Raw genomic sequence first — 23,961 nt, forward strand, 5'->3', positions numbered from 1 at the left:
GGCTCTAAACGACACATTAAAACCAGAGGGTTGTGGTAGGACACTAATCCTACAAAGCTAACTACGTTTCCATTCAACATGTGGACATTCATTGGGCACCTCTCTATATTTCAACTAAACAGTTATGTTTAATCCCCTCTTCAATAGTCATAGGGTCTTCTGATTCTGAAATGAACCAGTACTGTATACATTTCCATGGCTATTAGATTGGTTACCACACTGTTACAATCAACACATCTGGTTTTTTGTTCTGTTCTGTTTTGTTTTTTAAACAACACATTCAAAAGAAATCATGTGCACTTTCTAATGTAAAAACAAAAAAACAGAGCTGCCACTGTGGAATAATGGGTAAAGCCTAAGTGTATAAATCCAGCATCCCATTTGGGTGCCAGTTTAGGTCCTCCATTTCTGATCCAGTGCCCAACCAAGCACTCTGGGAAAAGCAGCAGTGGAAGATGACCCAAGTTTTTTGTCCCTTGCGCCACATGGAAGACCCACATAAAGTTCCTGGGTCCTAGCTTCAGTGTGGCCTAGCCCCATTGAGGGCACCTGGGGCTTGAACCAGTGTGAATGGAGGAGTTTCTCTCTCTCTTTCTCTCTCTCTCATATATATATATATACATATACACATTATATACATATGCATATATTATGTATATATATACATACAGATATATATCCTTCTTTGCCTCTTTTTGTATAACTCGGGTTTCCAAATAAATAAAACTTTGATGAATGTTTGTATAACACACACATGCAAAATCTTTATACATTTATAAAAAAAGTAGATATGTACCCAGGGGACAATCTTAAAAATAAAATAAAAAATATACTTCTGCATACTTTTATTGATAAAGATGTATGACAATTGCTACCATTAAGCTGGCAGCTAGAAGGAAGCCTTAAGTGTGACCATCTATTTCCACTGTCTGTTTCTCTTAAGGAGAACAAACTCTGCCAAGGAACAGGATGTTCGAACTGGGATTGTGTCGAATGAAGAAAAGGAATGGATGGTCGGCAATGAAATTCTCCTTTAGTGGCAAGCAACAATACCTTGCAACAACAGCAGTGGCGGCTGCTGCCTCTGTGCCCTCTTCATTCACTTCCACAAAGGACTTGTGGACAATTGTTGAGACAAAAAGATCTCTGGCTGCTGACATGCCAGACAGATCAGCCTTGCCTCTACTAAAGAGATCCTGCACACCCAGGCGGGTCAGATGGGAGTTGAGGACGTAGCTGTCTTCCAGTTTGAACCCAGGCAACCTGACATGGACATCAATGGTGCGCATCTTCTCAGGTTTGGTCCACTCATTCAGCTTCTCCAAGGTCAGTTGTTTCTCAATCTGGAGTCAGAGTGGGGAAAAGAAGGAAGAGATGGAATTAGTGATGCATAAGTGAAACAAGAAAGCATTATTTAAACGGATCAACCCATCCTATCAGTAGCTGTTACATTTCTGTCTGTATTATAGTCAAAGAGCTGTTTGGAAGATTCCATTTCTTATTTGGCAGTTCTAAATTGAACAGATCTAAGTTTCAAATCATCACAGGCCCAATATAAACACTTTGGAAACCATATCACCTAACCTTCCAAGTACCACTTAGTTACCTTTCCACCCACCCATTCTTGTATCCACTATCCACTCATGTATCTATCCAACCTCAACCCACTCATCCACTCACATTCTGGTATCTATGCATGTGTTCATCCATATGTTCTTACCCACTTTCCTGTAGCCCTTGACACTTTGTACCCTAATCAACTAAGTAAGATCATTTTTAAAAATTGATAAATAAATGAGAAAAAAACCTTAAGCCTGGAGATAAAAAATAATAATAATAATTAAAAAACCAGGATTGTGGTAGGACACTAATCAAACAGACATAAGAACGTTTTCTCTTCTATATCTGAACCCTTCATTGGGCACATCTCTGTACTTCAACTAAACATTTGTGTTTAATACTTCCTTAAATAGTTGCGGCATCTGGCTATTCCATTGGTTACCAAAGTGTTACAATCAACACATCTGGCTTTTTGTTTTATATTGTTTTTAAACTTAACACATTGAAGTTAGAGTGTATAAATCTGGCATCCCATTTGGGTGCCACTTTGAGTCCTCCATTTCTGATCAAACTCCCAACCAAGCTCCATGCGAAATGCAGCAGAAGATGATCCATGTATTTTGGCCCCTTAAGCCGTATGGAAGACTCAGCTAACATTCATAGGTCCTAGCTTCAGCCTGGTCCCATCCCATTGTGCCTACCTGGGGTTTGAACCAGTAGATGGAGGAGTTTCTCTCTCAGTCTCTGTCTTCTTTCCCTCTTTTCTATACCTTTGGTTTCCAAATAATTACATCTTTGATGTATGTATGTATATATGACTTACACATGTAAAATCTTTATGCATATGTATAGAAAGTAGAAATATACTCAGAGAATAAAAAGTAAACAGGAACAAACTCATAAATGAAATTCAAGCTATGTTTCGGGATACTTTTATTGGCAAAGATGTATGGCAATTATCAGCATTAAGCATGCAGCTAGATGGAAGCCTTAAGTTTGACCATCTATTTCCACAGTCTGTTTCTCTTAAGGAGAACAAACTCTGCCAAGGAACAGGATGTTAGATGTGGGATTGTGCCGAATGAAGAAAAGGAATGGATGGTCGGCAGTGAAATGCTCCTCTAGCCTCGGCGGGCAAGGCTTCGGAAAATGGAAAACATTGCTTCTAGTGGGTGCTGCTGCCTCTGTGCCCTCTTCATTCACTTCCACAAAGGACTTGTAGACAATTGAGACAAAAAGATCTCTGGCTGCTGACATGCCAGACAGATCAGCCTTGCCACTACTAAAGAGATCCTGTACACCCAGGCGGGCCAGATGGGAGTTGAGGACGTAGCTGTCTTCCAGTTTGAACCTAGGCAACCTGACATGGACATCAATGGTGTACATCTTCTCAGGTTTGGTCCACTTATTCAGCTTCTCCAAGGTCAGTTGTTTCTCAATCTGGAGTTAGAGTGGGGAAAAGAAGAATGAGATGGAATTGGTGGTACATAAGTGAAATCAGAAAGCAATATTTAGACAGATCGACTCATCCTACCAGTAGCTGTCAGATTTCTGTCTGTATTGTAGGCATACAGATGCCATGTTTGGAGGGATTTCATCCCTTTTCTGGCAGTTGGTGAAATACAACAGTTCTAAATTTCAGGTCAACACAGGGCCAAGCATGGACAATCTGGAAATCACCAGCTCCATCATCCTTCTACCCTGAACCATTTCACTCACCCTCCCAGACACCCAGGCACTTACTCACCCACTCAGCTATCCACACACCCATCCATCTATCCACTCATTCACTCACCATCTTGCCATCCATCCTTCCATGGATCCATCCCCGTATCCCTTTATCCCTTTGACCGTTAACCAACCTACCCACCCATCTGCACACCATCTTTCCTCTCTTCCAACCATCATTTGTGCAACCACATCTAACTGCCTACCACCTTTGAAATACTGGAATAGGTTATATGAGTTTTCATTTTTCTACTGTGTTGCAGATACATGAGACAAATTTATAAAGGCTTAAGAGAAAATCTTAAGGCTCATGTATTTTTTAAAATTCCACTGAATCTCCGATAATTTGTATATCTCCATGGAGCAGATGTAAGTTCTATAAACTTCAGCTACTAGGTAACAGTTCTCCTGGCAGATGATGTACTACAGCAAAGCCCTCATCAAACTAAGGACATTAACTGCACCTGTCCCGCAACAGTGTTCTCAGAGTTCAGTGAGTTCACAGTGCTTGACGCAAGATGCGCTATAACTGTCAGCTCTTGTCATTATTAATATTATTGCTCCAAGAGAGTTGTCCTTCCACTTGTTCTACTAATACTGATAATTCTTTTGAAAAAACCTAGAAACTTCCACCTTGCACTCAGAGAAAAGATGAACAGGAAACACACCCCCACACACGGAGCATGAACCCAGAAACTGCGGGCCAGTACCTCCTTGAGCCCCGTGGACTCGTCCTCGATGTCGTCGGGCAGCAGCAGCAGCATGCTGAGCTCCTTGCCCTGGTAAGGCAGCTCCAGCACGCGGCACCTGAGCTCCTGGATGTAGCTGAAGTGAGACAACTTCTTCTGGTACATCATTTTCACTGTCTTGGTCTCTCTCTGAACCATTGAAAAAATCACTGATTAGTGTCTGAGTTTTGTTTTTAGGAGTACAGAGTATCCTGTGGTCAGTTCCATCCCCTCACCTTGTTGAGTCTGAATGGGGCATCGGTGGTCCTCTGTTTCCTGAACTCCTCATGCCACTTCCCCTTGAAATAGATGGCATTCACCAGGACAAGCTTCGTCAGGCTATTAACCACACCTGGGGCCAATGCCGCTGGGATTTTACCTTAAAAAGAAGACAAAAGCAAGCAAAAAGTAGTGCAACCACCTGTGTAAGCCATCCCTGGGAACACCGGCATCACGTATGAGCATCACTTTGAGTCCTGCATGCTCCATGAGAAGACAGTGGAAGATGAGGAGACCCAGAGGGAGTTCCAGGCTCAGGGGTTTGTCCTGTTGCAGCCTCAGCTGTTGCAGTCATCTGGGGATGAACCAGGAGAAGGAAAATCTCTCTCCCTGCCCTACTCTCCCTCTCTAACTGTAACCCTGACTTTCAAATAAATAAGAAATAAATAAATTAAAGAAAAACCCTCTCATCTGGAATTTCAAATCTGAACTGGCAATTTTTCCTACTGATGTGCAATCCAAACATGTATCTTTTACACTGAATTTTCATTTACATATTAGGTTAGGAAACGCTTACTGGGTGTTTCTGATCAAAATACAAAACACACTGTGAGTTTCGTCAGGAGGACCCAGAAGCTAAACCAAAGAGTCTCACCCTTTATCAAGTGCAAGCCATACGCAAAGGTTAAAAGCCACCGAAATTCCAATGTTTTAAGTAAAAGTCTACTCTCACAACAAATATTAAAAAAAAAAAAGTCAGTGTTGCAGCTCAGTGGATAAAGCTTCCTCCTGTATCACCAGCATCTCCTGCGAGTTCCAGTTGAAGTCCCGCCCGCTCTACTTCCAATAAAGCTCACTGCAAATATCCCTGTGCGACCAGCAGGTGGTGCCCCAAGTCCTTGAACCTCTGCCACCAACATGGGAGACCTGGATGGAGATCCATGCTCTTGTTTTGAACCTGGACAATGTGGCAATTTTGGGTAGTAAGCTAGCAGACGAAAGCTCTCTCTGTGTGTGTGAAACACAGCCTTTCTAATCCATCAAACAATCAAGTATCAAAAGTGAGGACAGCCATTCCATGAAAAGAAATGTCTCCCCTGATAGGTACAACCACAGCTGTGATAGAATAGTGTAGATGTGCTGGCCCGCAGAGGGACAGCAGAGAGAAGACACCTTCTGCCCAGTCAAATCAACCCCACCACCACTCCTAAGCAAGACATTCTCATACATTACTCACAGCCATGACAGTTCACACACACAGAGCTCAGATTCCCCACACAGGCAAACCCACACCACAACCTCCCATGTGCTATAAAGCTCTGTTTTAGAATACTGAATGCTCCTCCACATTCAATTCCATTATTTCTATCTTTAACGTCAGCTTTAACATTGGGGTAATATAATGGGATGAAGGGGGATTCATTTCCTGTCCAGTTCAGTCCTGAGTCGGCCTTTGGCCGGACTTCTAACATGGGAGAGCTGGGTGACACCAACAGCCACTGCTGATGTCACAATGCACACACACTGGGGCTCCTGCTCAACATCCATGTGTATGGGCCAGGATGCAGGGGCCTGGGAATGAGCAAGGATGGAGACACTTGTGGGGAAGGTGGACAGAGGGAAACACCTGCCCAGTCTCTCACCTTCTGTCAGACCTTTGACCCACTCGTTTATCTCCGTCCTGGCGTCCTCCGAGGCCTGCTGAAAATCCACGCTGGCCAAGTCAGCACCGTACAGTTCCTGAATTGAAGCCAAGAATTCCTATTTTTGTTATAGAAAAGAATTAGCATGAGTAATTTCTGTTTCATATAAGGAGGTGTCAAAAATTGATGGCAAGGATGTAACAGGAAAAACTCTATGTGGGTTTAAAACATTTTTTTTTACTGCATGTTTCCACAACCTTTGTGAAAAGCCTTTGTACACAAAAGAGCTTCCTAAAAAGTCATGGAAATTATGTCTTACAAGACCCCATTTCATTATACCACAAAACTGCACTTAATGCTTTTAAAAATTTTTGCTATGAAGAAATGTACTCATTATTCTTCTTAATAATTTGTAAGTGTAAGGTTCACTCATTGTAAGCCTAACCAACATACTTACACGAACTAAAATCTACTCTTCTTTTCCAAAAGTGGATATTAATATACACATACATATAAATACGTACATATATCTATATATATATGTATAGATACATATAAACACTTTCTGCACTTGGCAGTCACTCCTGCTTTAACAGAGCATCCAGAAGGGATCATTTCACTCTGGAGACTGTGAAACTAAACCACCACCTCAGTTTCATGGGAGGGCAGGGGCCTTCTGTTGTATGGGTTATTCAAGATTGGTGTTTTTGTTTGTTTTGATTTTGTTTTCTGAATGCTTACAAACCTATAAACACACTACCATCCTTGGCTGTGTGAGGGAAGCAAGCCCAGTGGGGTCTGGGGATCCCTAGCCCGGCATACTCACAGGGAGAAAGGCGTAGGTTTTCTCTCCATAGAGCCTGTTAGCGAGTTTCAGCACACAGGCCTCCCTGCGCTTGCTCATCTCAGCATGCAGGCTCTGGAATCGCGAATGAACATCCTCCACGGCATCAAAATGAAGAGCCTAAGAACCAAAGACACACATTGCCAACAGCCACCCACGCCAGAGTTACAGAGCGAGTCCTGAGCATTCTGCTGCCATCCAACTCAACGCCTTCTCACCACCAATGGGAAGGGCCCAGCTTGGGACTGGACTCCTAGGTCCAAGAAGCAACTAGCAGCAGGAAACCCCACAACACAGCCCCAGGGACACAGGAACCACCACAGCAGCCTCGGAACATCCCTCCCTGTCCCAGGATGTAGGTGGTAACCCATGATCTGCTGTTCTCTCCCCATCCCACCAAAGAAATTCATAAGTGATATTTCATATTCATGTTGTGAGCCACAGATGAGCTGTCTGGAATCTCTCAGGATCAGCAGTGGAGATGAGAACTCCCATCCTTCTCCATCACACACGGTCACCTCTTTCTCCTCCTACCACATTAGCACCCATAAACTCATTTATTGAAAAATTATCTCTTTAAACTTGGCATTCTGGAAAAAGCTTAATTCTTGCCCCATCTCCCCCATCCTTACCTCCCACACACCTATGGGTTATACATCTAGAAACCCTCAATGGTTTTCTGAGGCCTGGTTGGTCCTTTGCTTTGAGACCCAGAGAATAAAAATTGATAGTAGACAAAGGCCACGATAAGCACTGGACACAGATGGTTTTCCTTGTGGCCATGGTCCCTTAAAACTGGTCTTTCCTGAGGTTCTCAAGTCGCAGAACAACACTCAGAAGAGGAACCACAACCCTGCAGGACAGCAGTTAATATAAGGTTTTTCTTTTTTTAAGTGGATTTTAAGAACATTTTATAGTGGCTCTGGTACATTGTTTCAACTGGCTAATCCTCCACTTGCAAGATCCCATATGGGCACCAGTTTGGGTCCCAGTTAGTCCTCTTCCCATCCAGTAACCCTGCTTGGGAAAACTGCTGAATATGACCCAACTCCTTGTGATCCTATACCCACATGGGAAACCCAGAAACTCCTTTCTCTTGGTTTTGCATCAGCTCAGTTCCATCCTTTGCAACAATTGGAGAATAAGCTAGCAGATGGAAGGTCTTCATTTCTCTGTCTTGCCTTTTCTATGTAAATATGCCTTTGCAATAAAAATAAACAAATATTAATAAGAGAGAACAGAATGCTTTATATTGCAGTGAGGATGAGTCAAAGGCGCATGGCCAAAACTTGACCTTGACCATGCTGCACTTCCCCACCATCAGGGACAGTAAAACAACTGTGTTCAAAAAGCCTCCATCTACTGCCACTCTCATCCTCTGGGCCTCAAGAGGAACTGAGAATAGGCCTCCTCTCTGAAGGACCTTCAAGAACTGAAGTGCCCTCTCCACATGCAGGAAGGGGCAAAGGAAGACTTCATTCTGGCCTCTTTCCTTGCTGCTACAGTACCAAGAGACTGGTCCCACCCTGGAAGCTTCCAGCTCTCTCTGGGATCCCTTCCCTCTGCAGGACCCTGCCTCTGCCAGGCACAGGCAGGGACATGGCTTACAGAACAGCTGCCCAAAAAATCTGCCACCCATGGGAATGGCAATAGCCTCCTGTGTGGGGATTTGGGCAGCTTTGTTCACTTGCATGCCTTCAAAACACAAAGCAGGTGCTCAACAAGCAAATGCAAACTGGGCTTTGCTGCAAGGCTGACCTCACCCCAAAGCCAAAGGCAGACAGGGTACCTCACACAGGGTCAGGGACAGCCCCATGGTCCATGACAGCACAGTGGTTGAGGTAATTAAGGGCCTCTGCTGACCTTGGACAGCTGGGCCTCCGTGTCTCCTCGGGCCCCCAGGAGGATCATAGCCATGGCCGAGGAGATGCTATAGGGAGACACGAAGATGTTTCCTGTAGGGTTGTCTTTGTCCAAGGCCAGGAACAGGTCCAAGGCAAAACGGGTGTTGGCTGCACTCAGCGGCTCCATGGTGACGTCTGTGACAGAACAGAGGGCATGAAATGACCACTGCCCAAGCTGGCATAGCTCACACAGCCACCTGCCCATCATCACTGGCTTCCTTCACACATGCAAACCATCCTGGCACCTGCAGCTTCTCCCTCTCTCTCCCTCATGCCTTTCTCAGGAGTGCAGCCACACTCTGCAGGAGCACAGGGGCTAGAACCTGGGGACTCCTTGAGAGCTGACCTAGTGCACAGCTCAGTCTGAGGAGGGAGTGTCCCACCCCACACCACACTCCCTGGGCAGAGTTATGTCCCTTCTGGGAGGGGACCCTTCCCTAACCCACCCCAACCAGGATCATTATCATATTTCTAGCATCCTTGTGTGAAGGCCACACAGACTGATCACCTTCAACCTAACTGTCCTGGTGTGCAGTTACAGGATTTCAACTCCCACCTGCATTAGGCCAGACATAATGGTTTCTGTTTATGAGGGGTCTTTTACATGGCCAAACCAGCAACCCATCAGCTGGAAAATGCACATTTCTGTTCCTCTGGCTCACACCACAGAGTCACTCACAAACTAAACCCATAGCTTTCATTTCTTCATGATATTTCCAATTTTTAAAATATTTGTCGCTCCTTATTGATCATGAAAACAAGTTCCGGCAAAGACCCATGAGAATTAAGAGGATCATCATTGTCATGTTTGAGATTCAGGCCACACAGCCTTCCTGTTCAGAGCAGGCGTATCTCCGGGCCCAGCTGGGAAACCACATGCGGTCCACGGACCCCTCTGTTTGTGGCAGCAGGTGCAAGGCGCTCGGCCTAGGGTGGGTTTGAGGTGGGGTACCCTGAGCTGGCTCAGGCCAGGACACAGACCACCACCAACCCATGTGGGTGAGCTGGCTCAGGCTAGTTGCCGCGGCCACACCCTCCTACTTCTGGAGCTACAAAGGACCAGGAGCTGAGCTTCTGTGCCAGGAAGGAGGAGGGAGTTGCAAAGAAGAAAGGTTCCTCTCACCTGTGGGCTGGGCTCCTTCTAGGCCTGGGCAGGCTGCTGGGAGCTGCACCCTCTCACCCTGTGTCTCCTGGGGCACCCCAGGAGCCCAGCTGGTGCTCAGGCTGTTGGGGCTGCCAGGCTGTTCTGGCAAGGGCTTCTCTGCTTACCTGAAGTGCTGGGCATGACTTCAGTGCTGGGAGAGCAGAGAAAGTGAGCAGAACCTGCTGCCAGGCCTTATAACATGTGGACAGGAAGTGTTTCAGGCTGGCCCTCCACCAGCTCCCTCCCCTGGAGTGTGGGTTCCCAGATTGTGATGATTAAGTCTCTGATATCTAGCACAACCCCGCCCTCTGCTGCTGTCGGGAAATGGTGGGGAGGGGAGGCTGGGGACATGGGCCAGGAGATTCAACCACTCAGTCCCAGATCTCCCACAAATCTCCAGTGAGGAGCTATTTCTTCCTAAGAATGAACAGCTAAGCACATACTCTGTGTCCTAGAGGGCACTCCGGGCACTCTGCACTATCTAGATCCCAAACTCAAGGAGTTTTGGAGCAAGAAGAAAGAAAAGAAATTTGGGGCATCTTACACAAGGGGAAAAATCGAATTTCAAACACCCTCACTGTGGTTTGTAGTTATAGAGCCGTCAGCTCCCGAGCTCAGCCTTGAAGCCTGGCTTTTCTCAGCTGTCCCTGAAGGCCCCTCCCCAGCTGTCCAGTCCCCTTGGTTCCCATGTCACTTACACTTCAACCAGCTGGAGAAGAGCGTCAGATCTGGCTTGGTGTGAGGGTGGTCTAGGTCAAAAACATTTCTTTTAAATAGGGTTTTTATTTATTTATGTGATAGTAGAGTTCACCCAGAGGGAAGCAGAGAGGGGACAGAGATCTTCCATGCACTGGCTTATTCTACAAATCACCAGAACAGGTAGATATGTAGATATGGGTCAGATCAAACCCAGGGACCAGGAGCCTCTTACTTATCTCACACTGGGTGCAGGGGCCAAGCACTTGAGCCATCCTCCACTGCTTTCCTAAACACATTGACAGGGAGCTGGATTGGAACAGAAGCCAGGATTTGAGCCTATGGGATGCTAGGCTCAGCAAGAAGTGACTTAGCCAACAGTGCCACAAGTCAGGCCCTTAAAATCAGTTTTATCTTTAAATTGATTTGCTTATGTCAACATACGTAATTAACAGAAGGTGTTTCAATACCAAAAACAGTATAAACACTGTATCACCAAATTACTAAGATGAGGGAAGTGTGAATGTTGGGCTGCCTGGCCCTTTAAATGCCTCCATCTGTAATCCTACCCAAATTACCCAGGGCTGTGGAGTGTGCAGGGCAAGCCTGTGTTCAGGAACCAGGAACTGTCTGCCCTGCTTCCTTAGTCATTTCCGTTGCCATCCACTCTCCTCTGCTTTCTAGTGCAACTGTCATCAAGAAAGAACAAAGGGCAGATCTTTCCTTTGCTTAGGCTGGACTGCCCTCTGTGACTGGGGGTTGCTTGTTAACTGAGGGAACTTCTCTGTCATAAAACAAGTTCCCTGGAATGAGAGAGCAAGCCACAACAAGCTGAAGAGGAAGTCAGCCCAACCAGAGTTGGTAACCAGGATTGCACAGCATTGGGCAGTTTCTGGGACTTGAAGAAACCAACATCCCCAAAGAGACTGCTCTGTGGCTTCTGGGAAGTGGTGAATCAGATCTGTTGGCCTCCCATCTGAGGTCAGAGCTCAGGGTGAAGCTTCTACCATGAGGTCAGCTTCTGAAAGCCAAGTGTGGAAGGGGGCCCCAGAGAAGCTCCCCTCAAACCCCAAGCTGCGGGAGCTGAGGCAAAGGGTGCTGAGTTTCTCATTTCTTTCCCTCCATCAAGGCGCATGCATGTGCTCACCTGGAGAGCAACCACCTGGGTCAAGTGTACCTTAAAACCATCTCCTCAATGCACATGTGCATACACATCATAAACGTCTGAGGAAGATCGTTCCTTATCAACCATCAATTCATCACACACTGTCTAAGATGAGGCTGAACCAACTCTTCTGTTACTTGGTACTTATCCCACCCATGTAGGAAGGACACTTCCGGTCCAGGGCTGAAGGCTATGATGCCATGCTCTGTCCAGCTGCCAGGATCAGAGGCTTCTGGGGCTGCCAGAGACACCTGATTCCTGGTGTTTCATTCCTGGGGGTCCCGTCCAGTGGGAGAACCACTCCATGATGGCTATAAATGCACTAAAATGGAAAAGGAGGAAAGACCAACTGGGCACTGCCCATTTAGGACCCTGCCCTGTCCACCTCTGCACCCACAAGCCTAGGGCTATACTTCCTTTGGACAGCTACAGGGGTCATGTCACCCCAACTGTCACAGTCAGCACAAACCACCCACTAGCAAGCCCGTCCTCAGAGCCTGTCTTCAGATGCTGAGCGACTCAGTCACTTCATTAGCCAGTGGTTCCATCCCAGCACAGCAGCATTCCCACCGTGGCATTGCCAAGGTAGGGAGGGGATACTCGCTGACCTCAGTGAAGTCCCTCAGGATAACCAAAACCACATGTGGTTACTTTCCTCTCCAGGGTGCTCATGGGAGCCCCAGGGTCCACATGAGAAATGTACCTGTGTCCCTTTCAGGTGATAGTCCTTGTCCCTGCCTAGGGCATCTCTGAATACAGCAAGCATCACCAACTCTCCTAACCAGATGGCCAGGCTGTGTGTCCACCTAGGATGGGGCAACACTTGGAGGTAAGCATGGCCACCCCCTACCATTGGTTGCAATTTGGCTCACTGCTCTATGGCCAGTTTCAGTCAACAGAGTGGCCATCTCCTGGCCAAATGATGGTAAGAGGCCAGAGGACCCACTCTGTCTGCCACCAGCATATTTTGCCATCAAAATCATGCCTCCACACCCAGAATGCTGTTAGCCACAGCAGGAGCCTTCACATCCCCTGGGGCTTGTTGGTCCCCTTCGATAGCTTGGCCATTCCTTCACACAGTGCAGCTGTCCATTGTGGCCCCGGTGTGAGTCCAGTTCTCAATGTGTTGTTTCTCAAGCGAGCTCTATTGAGCTTTCATGGTTCTGAAGGGCAGCAAGGCCAAGACCTCATGTGCACTGCAGGGGGAGGGCTGTTCTCTGCCCCTCAGGTGACACCTTGCTGCTGTGTCCTCAACAGTGGCAGGTAGAGTGGCAAAATACCTAATACAGGGTGGAAGACCTTTGCTTCTGAGGGCCTTATCCCCTCAGCCTAACCACCTCCTCAATACTGTGGCTTGGTCCTCTGTTGTGGCATATGATATTCAGCCTCTCACTGCGGTGCCAGCATACCATATGTGCCAGTTCGAGTCCCAGCTGCTCCACTTCCTATCCAACTTCCTGCTAATGAGCTTGGGAAAGCAGTAGAGCAAGACTCAAATCCTTGTGCCCTGCACCCATGTGGGAGACCTGGGAGAAACTCTAGGCTCCTAGCTTTGGACCAGCCCAGCTGCAGTCATTGTGGCCATTTCGGGAGTGAACAAGTGTTGCAAAACCCCTCTAACCCCTCCTTTTCAAACTGTAAATCTCCCTTTCAAATAAAAATAAATAAATCTTCAAAAAAATTAAACATTCTACCTTTTAATGCTATTACATTGAGTTCTAAGTTTCACATGAATCTTGGAGGGCATGCATTCCAATCACACTATTCCAGGCCCAGATGCCAAATTTATGTCTTCTCATAAGATACCCCATCTTGTTAGTGCCCAAACTCTTAGCTCATCTCAGCCTCACCCGCAAAGTGCACATCACAAGTCACATTTCCGTATCCTCTACAAAAGACGAGGCCCCAATCTTCCTGGAACCAACTCCCTCCAGCTCGGAAGGCAGCCAGAGTCACACATCCCCTGAAAACCCCAAAACAACCTACCAACAACAGGACATTTCCTCAAGGCTTGAGAATGGGCTCTTGGAATCCTGTCCAATTGGGGGTACTGGCTGGGTCAACAAGCCTGTAGCAGCCCTGCCCAATAACTCTCATGGCTTGTACTCCAGTGCCCAGAACTGTGAGGGGAAGACGCCCAGGGTCCACAAACCACCTGGAGAGATAGGAGTGCCTAAGACAGGAGACCTTTCCTACCCGTGGGGGCTACAATAGGAAGAAGAAGCACCAATGCTTTCAGGGTTCTTCCCTCTTATCTGCAGTATTGAGCCCCTCTTCTCCAGGGGGATGTGCTCCAAGATCTGGGCAGATTCTGAATCCACAGACAGGACTGACCCTGCAGTATAGCCCCAGACCCTCTGCTCCCCAAGACGGTTACCGGGCAGCTAACGGGTGCAGATGGACACACCAGACACAGGGAGGGCTTACAACCCAAATCAGATTTTCCTGTGTTAACTCTCCTCTGCACACAACTTCAAGCCTAAGAATGGTTTCCTTCCAGAACTTTCCATAGGTAACTGAAGCCATGGAAAGAGAAAGTTTGCATGAGAGGAAATTACTAGATACTTGACCCTAGTTCTTGAAAACAGAAGTGATTAGGCCTGGCAGAGTGGCACAGCACGCTGAGACTCCATCCGTGCCACTTTCTTCCCATATGGTGCCGGTTCATGTCCTAGTGCCCCACTTCCCTTCCAGATCCCTCATGATGTGCCTGGAAAAGCAGCAGAGAATCACCTGAGTACTCGGGCCCCTGCATCCACATTGGAGACCTGGAAGACGCTCCTGTGTTCTGGCCCATGCTGACCCGGTCGTTGTGCCCTTTTGGGGAGTGAACCAGCAAATGGAAGACATTTCTGTCTTTTTCTCTTTTTCTCTCACTCTCCTTTCTCTCTATAATTCTGCTTGTCAAATAGAATAAACTCTTAAAAAATAGTAAAATATTAAGAGTTACAAAAATAGCTTCATATTCTACAGTAATTATTCACCTTGTTTTCAAGAAGCTTTTTTTAATTTGTGCAAACCAGCTAGGAAAGTAGCTCGAAATCATTCTACAGATAGTATCCTGTGAAGATTCAAGGTGTGACAATCTTGGGGTGGGAGTTAGCTGTGGATTCTGGGCTGTGCTTGGGTACCTGGACACTTCCGGGAGAGCTTCCCTTTTTGCTTAAGAGGTCTGAATCATGGAAATGGAGAAAAAAGCCGCTTGGCATTGCTTCTTACTTTTTTTTTTTTTTACTCTGTTTTTGTTGTACTCTACTGTGGAGGGATCAACGACCAGAACAAAATATCTGGACTCGCTCAGCACAGATTTCCTTTCAGATATTTCCAGTTCCCAGGTGGTTGAATCTGCAGATGTGGAACCCTCAATGCAGAGGCTCCACTGCAAGTGTGTAAGGACCAAAGGCACCCGTGGGCTGGGGCAGGCAAACCAGTGGGATGGTGGTACTCGTCAGAGAGCAGGCTTCCTGCTGTGTGGGGCTCATCCTAGACTCTGCTCTGGCCCGATTTCTGACATTCTTGTTCCTGCAGGTCTGGAGTAAATCTTGAGGAGATGTGACCCCGACATGCTTATGTCAGATAGTCTTGATCTCTTCGCCCATGATGTAGACTATTACAACCACGTGGCACATTTCACTGAGAAGAGAAAAGTTAAGTGCTTTATTTTCTGTTGGATTTCATGAATTCCTTTGGTCAATTGACACATGTTAAAATCTTGAATCCTCACTGTGGGAAAGCTGTGCATCCTGATCTTGATTTATCTCCATCATGTTCGTGGTTTTCTGTATAGGGTTCCAGAGTAGCTTTTGCTAGACTTATTCCTAGGCACCAGAACATTTACGGATGTTGTTATCAATCTATTAGAAGCTGTTTTTAAGTCATGTTACACACAAATACTGATGGTGATATTTGGTAAATTAAACCTATAACCAGCTACCACACTCGACTAATTTATACGCTAATAATGTAGATTTTCTAGCATGATCATCTGAAACATGGTCTGTTCCTCCTTTCAAATCATTTGTATTTTCCCCCTGAATTAAGATCTCCCTTAAATTATTAACTGATGCCAGCATATGTCTATTTTTGACCCAAATGGCAGATGAACTTCTCCTTAAATATTTCTATAATTTTTTGAGTATTTCTTTGAAAAATCTTTGTACAAAAAATAGCTACCTAAAAAGTCATGGAAATCGTCAGAAAAAGACCCCGAATCATTAACCACAAAACTTCACTTAATATTTTTTAAAACGTTTTGCTATGAAAAAATACACTCATTTATCATCTTTAAAATTGTTCAGTGTACAGATCAATCATGGTAAGCCTAACCACCGTAATTATAAACATAAAACCTACACATTCTTTTCTAATCCTGGACTCTACACACAAACATGCATAAATGTATGTATTTACTTACAAATCCATATAAACACAGTATGCATGAATATTTTATATATATATATACATACATGGCAACTCTTGCTTTTACTTAGAAGTCGCTCTTACTTGAACAGTGCATACAAAACTGATCATTTCTCCCTAGACTGTGAAACGAAATCACTACATCAGTTTGAGCAGAGGGCAGGGGCTTTCTGTCATATGGATCCATTCAAGATTGATGTTTCTTGTAATGATTTGTTTAGTATAGGTTTTGTTTTGCAAAATCTAACAAACCTATGAATGTGCTACTAACCCTTGGCTGTGTGAGGGAAGCAAGCCCAGTGGGGTTTGGGGATCCCTAGCCCGGCATACTCACAGGGAGAAAGGCGTAGGTTTTCTCTCCATAGAGCCTGTTAGCGAGTTTCAGCACACAGGCCTCCCTGCGCTTGCTCATCTCAGCATGCAGGCTCTGGAATCGCGAATGAACATCCTCCACGGCATCAAAATGAAGAGCCTAAGAACCAAAGACACACATTGCCAACAGCCACCCATGCCGGAGTTACAGAGCGAGTCCTGAGCATTCCGCTGCCATCCAACTCAACGCCTTCTCACCACCAATGGGAAGGGCCCAGCTTGGGACTGGACTCCGAGGCCAAGAAGCAACCAGCCTCAGGAAACCTCACAACACAGCCCCAGGGACACAGGAACCACCACAGTAATCTCAGAACATCCCTCCCTGTCCCAGGATGTAGGTGGTAACCCATGAACTCTTGATAGTTCCATCCGGTGAGGTAAGGAAACTTGCCGTCTTGGACTCTCCACTTTCTGCCACAATATAAGAAATCTGGTCCACCCTGGAAACTTCCAGCTCTCTCTGGGATCCCTTCCCTCTGCAGGACCCTGCCTCTGCCAGGCACAGGCAGGGCATGGCTTACAGAACAGCTGCCCAGAATCTGCCACCCATGGGAATGGCAGCAGCCTCCAGTGTGGGGATTTGGGCAGCTTTGTTCACTTGCATGCCTTCAAAACACAAAGCAGGTGCTCAACAAGCAAATGCAAACTGGGCTTTGCTGCAAGGCTGTCCTCACTCCAAAGCCCTGGCAGACAGGGTACCCCACACAGGGTCAGGGACAGAGCCATGGTCCATGACAACACAGTGGTTGAGGTAATAAAGGCGTCTGCTGACCTTGGACAGCTGGGCCTCCGTGTCTCCTCGGGCCCCCAGGAGGATCATAGCCATGGCCGAGGAGATGCTATAGGGAGACACGAAGATGTTTCCCGTAGGGTTGTCTTTGTCCAAGGCCAGGAACAGGTCCAAGGCAAAACGGGTGTTGGCTGCACTCAGTGACTCCATGGAGATGTCTGTGACAGAACAGAGGGCATGAAATGACCACTGCCCAAGCTGGCATAGCTCACACAGCCACCTGCCCATCATCACTGGCTTCCTTCACACATGCAAACCATCCTGGCACCTGCAGCTTCTCCCTCTCTCTCCCTTATACCCTTCTCAGGAGTGCAACTACACTCTGTAGGAGCAAAATGCAGATGGGTGTCCCTCTTGGAGTGGTGACCCTTCCCTACCCTAGCCCTATCAGGTCCATTTGCATATTTGTAACACCATTGTCTGAGTGGCACATAGCTTGCTGCGCTTTAACCTGTCTAGTCCACTGTAGATGTATGGGATTTCAAGTCCTACCTGCATTAGGCCAGACCTAATGATTTCCTTTAACACAGGGCTTACATGGCTGCATGGGCCCCCTTAAGCTAAGCACACATTTCTGTCCCACTGCTTCAAACCAAAGTGTCATTCCTGAACACACCAATGGCTTCCATTACTTCATGACATTTCTTTATTTTTGTTTTTAAAATTTGTAGTTCCTTACTGCTCATTAAAACAAACCCGACAAAGACACAGTGAGACTTAATAGGCTCATTATCATGTTTGAAATTCAGCACTCACAACCTTCCTGTTAGGAACAGGCATGTCTCCATGCCCACCTGAGAATGGGGTCTAGATTCCCTCAGATTGCTGCATCAGGTACAGGTCACTCTGCCTCGGGGAGTGGGTGTGAGGTAGGGTGCAATGGACTGGCTCAGGCCAGGGCACAGACCGCAATAGGCCCGGGTGGGTCAGCTGGCTCAGACTAGCTGGTTTAGCCACACACTCTGTTTTCCTGAAGTTGCGTTGGACCAGCGAGCTAGGCCCTTCTCCAGAAAGGAGGAAGAGCCCTCTGACCCCAGCGCTGGGGCTCCACCTCTGCCTAGGCCTAGACAGCTGCTGGAATCTTCCACCCTCCCGCCCTGTCCCTCCCTGGATTCCCCTGGAGCCCAGTGGCAGCACCAAGCTGCACAGGCCAGGACCCCTTTGCTTATCCTCTGCACAGGCCAGGACCCCTTTGCTTATCCTCTGCACTGGCCATGGACTCTGGACCGGAAGTGCTGACGAAGTGCCCCAGACACCCGCAGCCACTGCTTACAACATGCAGAAGGGAAGTACTGGGCCTCTGCTGGTTTCCTTGCCCTGGAGTGTGGGTGAGAAATTTCCTGAACAACCCCACCCTCTGCTGCTATTGGGAAATGGTGGGCAGGGGAGGCTGAGGACATGGGCCAGGAGATTCAACCACTCTCAGCTCTAGATCTCCAACAAATCTCCAGTGAGGAGCTATTTCTTACTAAGAATGAAGAGCTAAAACACAGAAATGTTGTCCTACAGGGCACTCCAGCCCCTCTAGAATCTCCACACTCCAAACTCTAGGAGTTTGGGGGGACAAAAAAGAAAGTAAACTTGGGAACCCTTATACGTGGGAAAAAGGAGAGCACCCCACCCTCCACTGAGAGGGGTCTCTTAGAACAACCAGCTCCCGAGCTCAGCCTTGAAGCCTGGCTTCTCAGCTGTCCCTGAAGGCCCCTCCCCAGCTGTCCAGTCCCCTTGGTTCCCATGTCACTTACACTTCGACCAGCTGGAGAAGAGTGTCAGATCTGGCTTGGTGTGAGGGTGGGCAAGATCAAAAACATTTCTTTAAAAAGATTTATTATTTATTTGAAAGGCAGTCACACACAGAGACAAGGAGAGAGTAAGAGATAACTTGCATGCACTGGTTCACTCCTCAAATCACCAAAACAGGTGAAAATCAGTCAGTTCAAAGGCAAAATTTTCTTTTTTGTCTCCCTCTGGGTGCAGGGGCCAAGCCCTTGAGCCAGTTTCCCTGCTTTCCCAAGCACATCTCAGGATGCTGGATTAGAAGGGAAGCAATGATTGGCCCAGCACCATAGCTTAGTGACTAAGCCCTCATCTTGCAAACACTGGGATCCCATATAGGCACGGGTTCCTAGCCCTGCTGCTGTACCTCCCATGACTTCCTGTGGAGAGATTTCAAGTGATGTAGGACTTTTCAAAGCAAAATATGGCAGCAACCTCAATTCTTGTCTCACATGAAAGAAGAATTTTCATGAGGACACAGCTTAGTTTGTAAAGTATGATTTATTTAGGAAATAAAGAGCAAACTCGTGCCATAGTGACAGGAGGGGCCTCCAAGGAAGAAAAACCCAGACCTCCTGCACAGTGGCAGGAGGAAGAAAGAAAAACCCAAGGTAATGGTGGGGATGGTGTCTTTGAAAACGTATAAAACTTTTAAAACTTCAAAGGAGTTTCTCCAAAAGCAAAGGAAAATTCAAGATCAAAAACATTTCTTTAAAAAAATATTTAATTATTTATTTGAAAGGCAATCACATACAGAGACAAGCAGAGATATGGTTCTGAGACAAAGGGCCCCAAAATGTTTTATTGGTTAACTTGCTCAATCCCTTTCTGATGACACTTCCCCCTTGGCACTTACCCGGACATGAAACTGGGTGGGAGTTATTGATGGGGAGTTGATATGTTAATTTTGCCCTTGTCTCATAGGAGAAACGTGTTCTGGAGAATTTGAGACATGGAGGAGAAAATGACATTTTATATTTGAGAAAAAAATGACTCGGAGACCCAGAAAATCTTGACTGCCTACTACTCAGTCATTCTGACCCCAGAAAATTGCTGTTGGGGAGATGGGGCTACAGGCTCTCTAGCTGCTTCATGCTGAAAGGGGCATGGTTGATAACACCAGCAGTAGGAGCTCTTCAGGGGTGATCTGGAGGTCCCCAGTAGAACACAGAGTCATCAGAGGTGCCTGACAGGTTGTTTGGGCTCCGAATGTTCCTTCTTGTTGAAGTCTAGATGACAAGGCAAAGACATTTATAATCTCTCCAAACCTAGTGTGTAAAGGGTTTAAATGGAAACACTAATTTCAATAATTGAGTTTCAGAACTCGGATGTGAAAAAATTTTGTTCAAATAAAAATTTTGTCAAATATGTCCTCAGCTGCTCCCACTCCAATATGTACCCAGACCCCCTTCCTCAAGCAATCTGCAGCATCCCTAACCCTGCCCACCCGGGTGCTAGGGTGGCATGTACCAACCTGGTGTTCCACACCTTCCCCACTTATCTTCACAAAACCAGAATGAATAAACAAGCATGCTGGCATGCTGGTATAGTTAACACAGACTAACCAGGCCCAGAATGCCCACCAGGTGCTGGCTGCTTTTCTCCCAGCAGTGTAACTCTTGCCTAGGTACAAGGCAACCCTGGCAGTTGCTACAGCCGGGATAGCTGCCTTTCAAATATAAAGATTTAAATCTTACAGAAACAAAGGACACAGTTGAAAGACAGGACCAGGCCCAACGGTCAGGGCAGGTTTTGGCAAAGCGACCGCACTAAGAGGAGACAAAATTAGGAGAGTCAAGGAAACAAGAGCAATAATCGAGTCCCCAAACAAAGGAAGCTGGCATTTGAGATGGCAACGGAAAGCTGGGCAATAAGGGAGGAAAAGGAGGAGATGAGGCCAGAGAAATACCCTCGTGGCTGGTGTGTGTTTGCAAGGGAAGACAGGGCTGCAGAAATGTTGGTCTCTGCTGTGAGCCTAATTGAACAGACTGCAACAAACAGCACCCTAATCCAGGAGACAGCACCCTGACCACACCCATGGTTTTTCTATCAGTGATTCAAGCCTCCCTCAGCTGCCCTCTGGCGTTGGAAGAGGAGTAACACAGCTGCAATGGTCCCACCCTGTTCTGCAGAGTTAACAGGAAAAACAGAACACATCAGAAACCATCCCAAGGGGCTTTTTTTCCCCTCCGTTTCCATGACTCAGACCCCTTCAGGGGACAATGCAAACCGGGAAGCTCTCCCAGAAGTGTCCGGGTACCCAAGCACAGCCCAGAATCCACAACTAATTCCCATGCCATGATTGTCACACTCTGAATCCTCACAAGATATTATCAGTAGAATGATTTCAAGCTACTTACCTAGCTGTTTGAACAAATTCTGAAAAGCTTCTTGAAAACAAGGTGAATAATTATGGAGAAGGTTAAGTTTTTCATATTTGTCGCTTGTTTCCTTATAAATTTTTTTTTAATTATTCTATTTGATAGGCAGAGTTATAGAGAGAAAGGAGAGAGAGAGAGAGAGATGTTTCACCTGCTGGTCCACTCCCCAAATGGGCACAACGACTGGGTCTAGGCAGGCCAGAACCCACGAGCCTCTTCCAGGTCTCCAATGTGAGTACAGAGGCCCACGCACTCAGGTGATTCTCTGCTGCTTTTCCAGGCACATCATCAGGGATCTGGAAGGGAAGTGGGGCACTAGGACATGAACCGGTACCCATACGGGATGGCAGTACCATAGGTGGAGACTTGGCACTCTATGCCATTGTGCCAGTCCAAGTCATGCCTGTTTCCAAGAAGTATTAGTAACTCTTCCATTATTTGGGAATATTTCAGTCTCCCATCACCCAATGTTTCACTATTCATGGCTTCAATTACCTATGGAAAGTTCTGGAAGGATCCCATTCTTACGCTTGACATTTTGTGCAGAGGAGAGTTAGCACGAGAAAGCCTTATGCCTTCCCCCTTCATCTGACTTGGGTTGTAAGCCCTTCCTGTGTCTGGTGTGTCCATCTGCACCTGTTAGCTGCCTGGTTACCATCTTGGGTAGCAGAGGGACTGGGGCAATACCACCTGGTCAACCCTGTCCGTGGATTCAGAATCTGCCCAGATCTTGGAGCACATCCCCCTGGAGAAGAGGGGCTCAATACTGCAGATAAGAGGGAAGAACCCTGAAAGCACTGGTGCTTTTCCTTCCAACTGTGGCCCCCCAGGCAGGAAAGAGGGTGCTGTGCTAACATCCTCGGAGAAGGACCCAGACCAGGTCATCTCCTGGAAGGTCTCCTGTCTTAGGCACTCCTACCTCTCGGGTGGTTTGTGGACCCTGGGCGTCTTCTCCTCATGGTTCCTGGAGACGGGCAAGCAGAGTTAGTGTCTCATGAGGACATCCCTGCGATGTTCTAACATGGCAGAAAAAAAAAAAAAAGATGTGCGATGGAAAAATGACACCCACATTTTCTCATGCAGCACAAGGCTGAGTGAGGCCTCAAAGTGTGACCCTTCAAAATCCTGACGTTCAGTCCTCATCACCAGCATGGTAGTTGTAAGAACTAGGTCCTGGACCTGGCGCTGTGATGGACCGTGTAAAGCCACCACTTGCAATACACCCATCTCATACAGGCATCATTTTGCACGGTTGACTCAGCTCCCTGCTAATGCTCTCACCTGGGAGAGCAGCAGAGGGGGCTTAATTCCTTGGGGTCTTGCCCCCACATGGGAGACACAGCAGAAGCTCCTGGCTCCTTGCTTCAGCCTGGCCTGGCTCTAGCCAGTGTGGCCATTTCGGGAGTGAACCAGCATATAGAAGATCTGTCTCTCTCTCTCTCGCTCCATGGCTCTCTATCACTTTTTCAAATAGGTAAATGCATTTTGTTTTTGAAATTACAAACCAAGAGGCAGGAAGTAGGGGCTTGGGGCTGGTGTTGCGCTGCAGCACATTCAGCCACTCCCACCCGCTATGGGAACATGGGTTTAAGTCCCTCTTCCACCTCTGTTTCTCAGGCAGCTCCTGCTAATACACCTGGGAAAGCAGCTGCCAGAGCTGTCAGGAATTAATCTATGTTCTCCAGGCATCACCCTGGCTCACATAATATTGTCAGCAGCACAAATGCACTGAGACAGACATGACTCAGTGTTGAGAAGCATGGTGTGGCCAAAGTCCCATGCATTCTGATTTGGGGCACATTCCTGAGCATCTGAAAGTGACTTTGGAACTGGGTAAGGAGTGGGGCTGGCAGAGTGCGGGGGTACATGTTAGAAAAGTCTGGGTTGTCATCAAGGGTGGTTCTGATGAGGGCTGCAAGCAGAGCTAGCTGTGGGAGGAGTGAAACCCTTCTTAGAGATGGTCTAAGTGGCCGTGGTCAGAGCACTGGGAGAGGGACTGGCACAGAGGCATAGCAGCTGAGACACTGTGTGTAGTGCCAGCATCCCATATGAACACTGGTTTGTGTCCCTGCTGCTCCACATCTCATCCAGGACTGTGCTGATGGCCTGGGAAAGCAGCAGGGGATGGCCCAAGTTGTTCAAATCCCTGCTACCCATGTGGGAGATTGCCAGTGAAACTTCTGGCTCTGGGCTTTGGCCTGGCACAGGCCTGGCTGTTGGAGCCATTTGGAGGTGTGAAGCAGCAGAAGGAAGATCTCTTTCTCTCTGTGTAACTGACTTTCAAATAAAGGAATCAATTTTAAAAAGAATAATGCTTTAAAGTTGGAACAGGTAAAGGCAATTTTGAAGTGATCTAAGGTAGGCATGAGGAACCAAGTCTGGAGTCTGTGAGGGAAGACCACGCTTGTCACAACGTGAAAAGAGAACTTGGCCGGGTTATGCCCTTGTCCTAGTGCTTGGCAGAGGCAGAACCTGGGATGTGTGTTGGATTATATATGAGCACGGCCACCCTATACTGTTGATAGTAAAAATGAGAGAAGAGAGGAAGGCAGGACAGGTGGATTTTATAGTCAAATGGGGAGTGGAGCTTAG

At 47.0% G+C, this 23,961-nt stretch overlaps 2 protein-coding genes across 3 annotated transcripts in view; both read right to left on the reverse strand.

The window, feature by feature from the left end:
- Nucleotides 1-878: 878 nt before the first annotated feature.
- LOC121167772 (leukocyte elastase inhibitor-like) overlaps nucleotides 879-23,961 on the reverse strand; it is a 70,275-nt gene continuing 47,192 nt past the window's right edge. For both annotated transcript variants that reach the window (XM_040997355.1, XM_040997356.1), the window contains exons 2-7: nucleotides 8,586-8,761; nucleotides 6,705-6,842; nucleotides 5,879-5,996; nucleotides 4,253-4,395; nucleotides 3,999-4,166; nucleotides 879-1,343 (exon numbers count right to left, since the gene is read on the reverse strand). In XM_040997355.1, the coding sequence (XP_040853289.1) occupies nucleotides 939-1,343; nucleotides 3,999-4,166; nucleotides 4,253-4,395; nucleotides 5,879-5,996; nucleotides 6,705-6,842; nucleotides 8,586-8,753 (1,140 nt within the window). In that variant the 5' untranslated portion in view covers nucleotides 8,754-8,761 and the 3' untranslated portion in view covers nucleotides 879-938. The remainder of the gene's footprint in view (nucleotides 1,344-3,998; nucleotides 4,167-4,252; nucleotides 4,396-5,878; nucleotides 5,997-6,704; nucleotides 6,843-8,585; nucleotides 8,762-23,961) is intronic.
- Nucleotides 16,367-17,759, reverse strand: LOC121167785 (leukocyte elastase inhibitor-like). The gene is made up of 3 exons (XM_040997376.1): nucleotides 17,750-17,759; nucleotides 17,195-17,370; nucleotides 16,367-16,522 (listed from the first exon to the last, which is right to left on the reverse strand). The coding sequence occupies exons 1-3, from the start codon at nucleotides 17,757-17,759 to the stop codon at nucleotides 16,367-16,369; spliced, it is 342 nt and encodes a 113-aa protein (XP_040853310.1).

Source organism: Ochotona curzoniae, unplaced genomic scaffold, assembly GCF_017591425.1.
Source record: "Ochotona curzoniae isolate NIBS_2020 unplaced genomic scaffold, NIBS_Ocur_1.0 patch426, whole genome shotgun sequence".
Lineage (NCBI taxonomy): Eukaryota > Metazoa > Chordata > Mammalia > Lagomorpha > Ochotonidae > Ochotona > Ochotona curzoniae.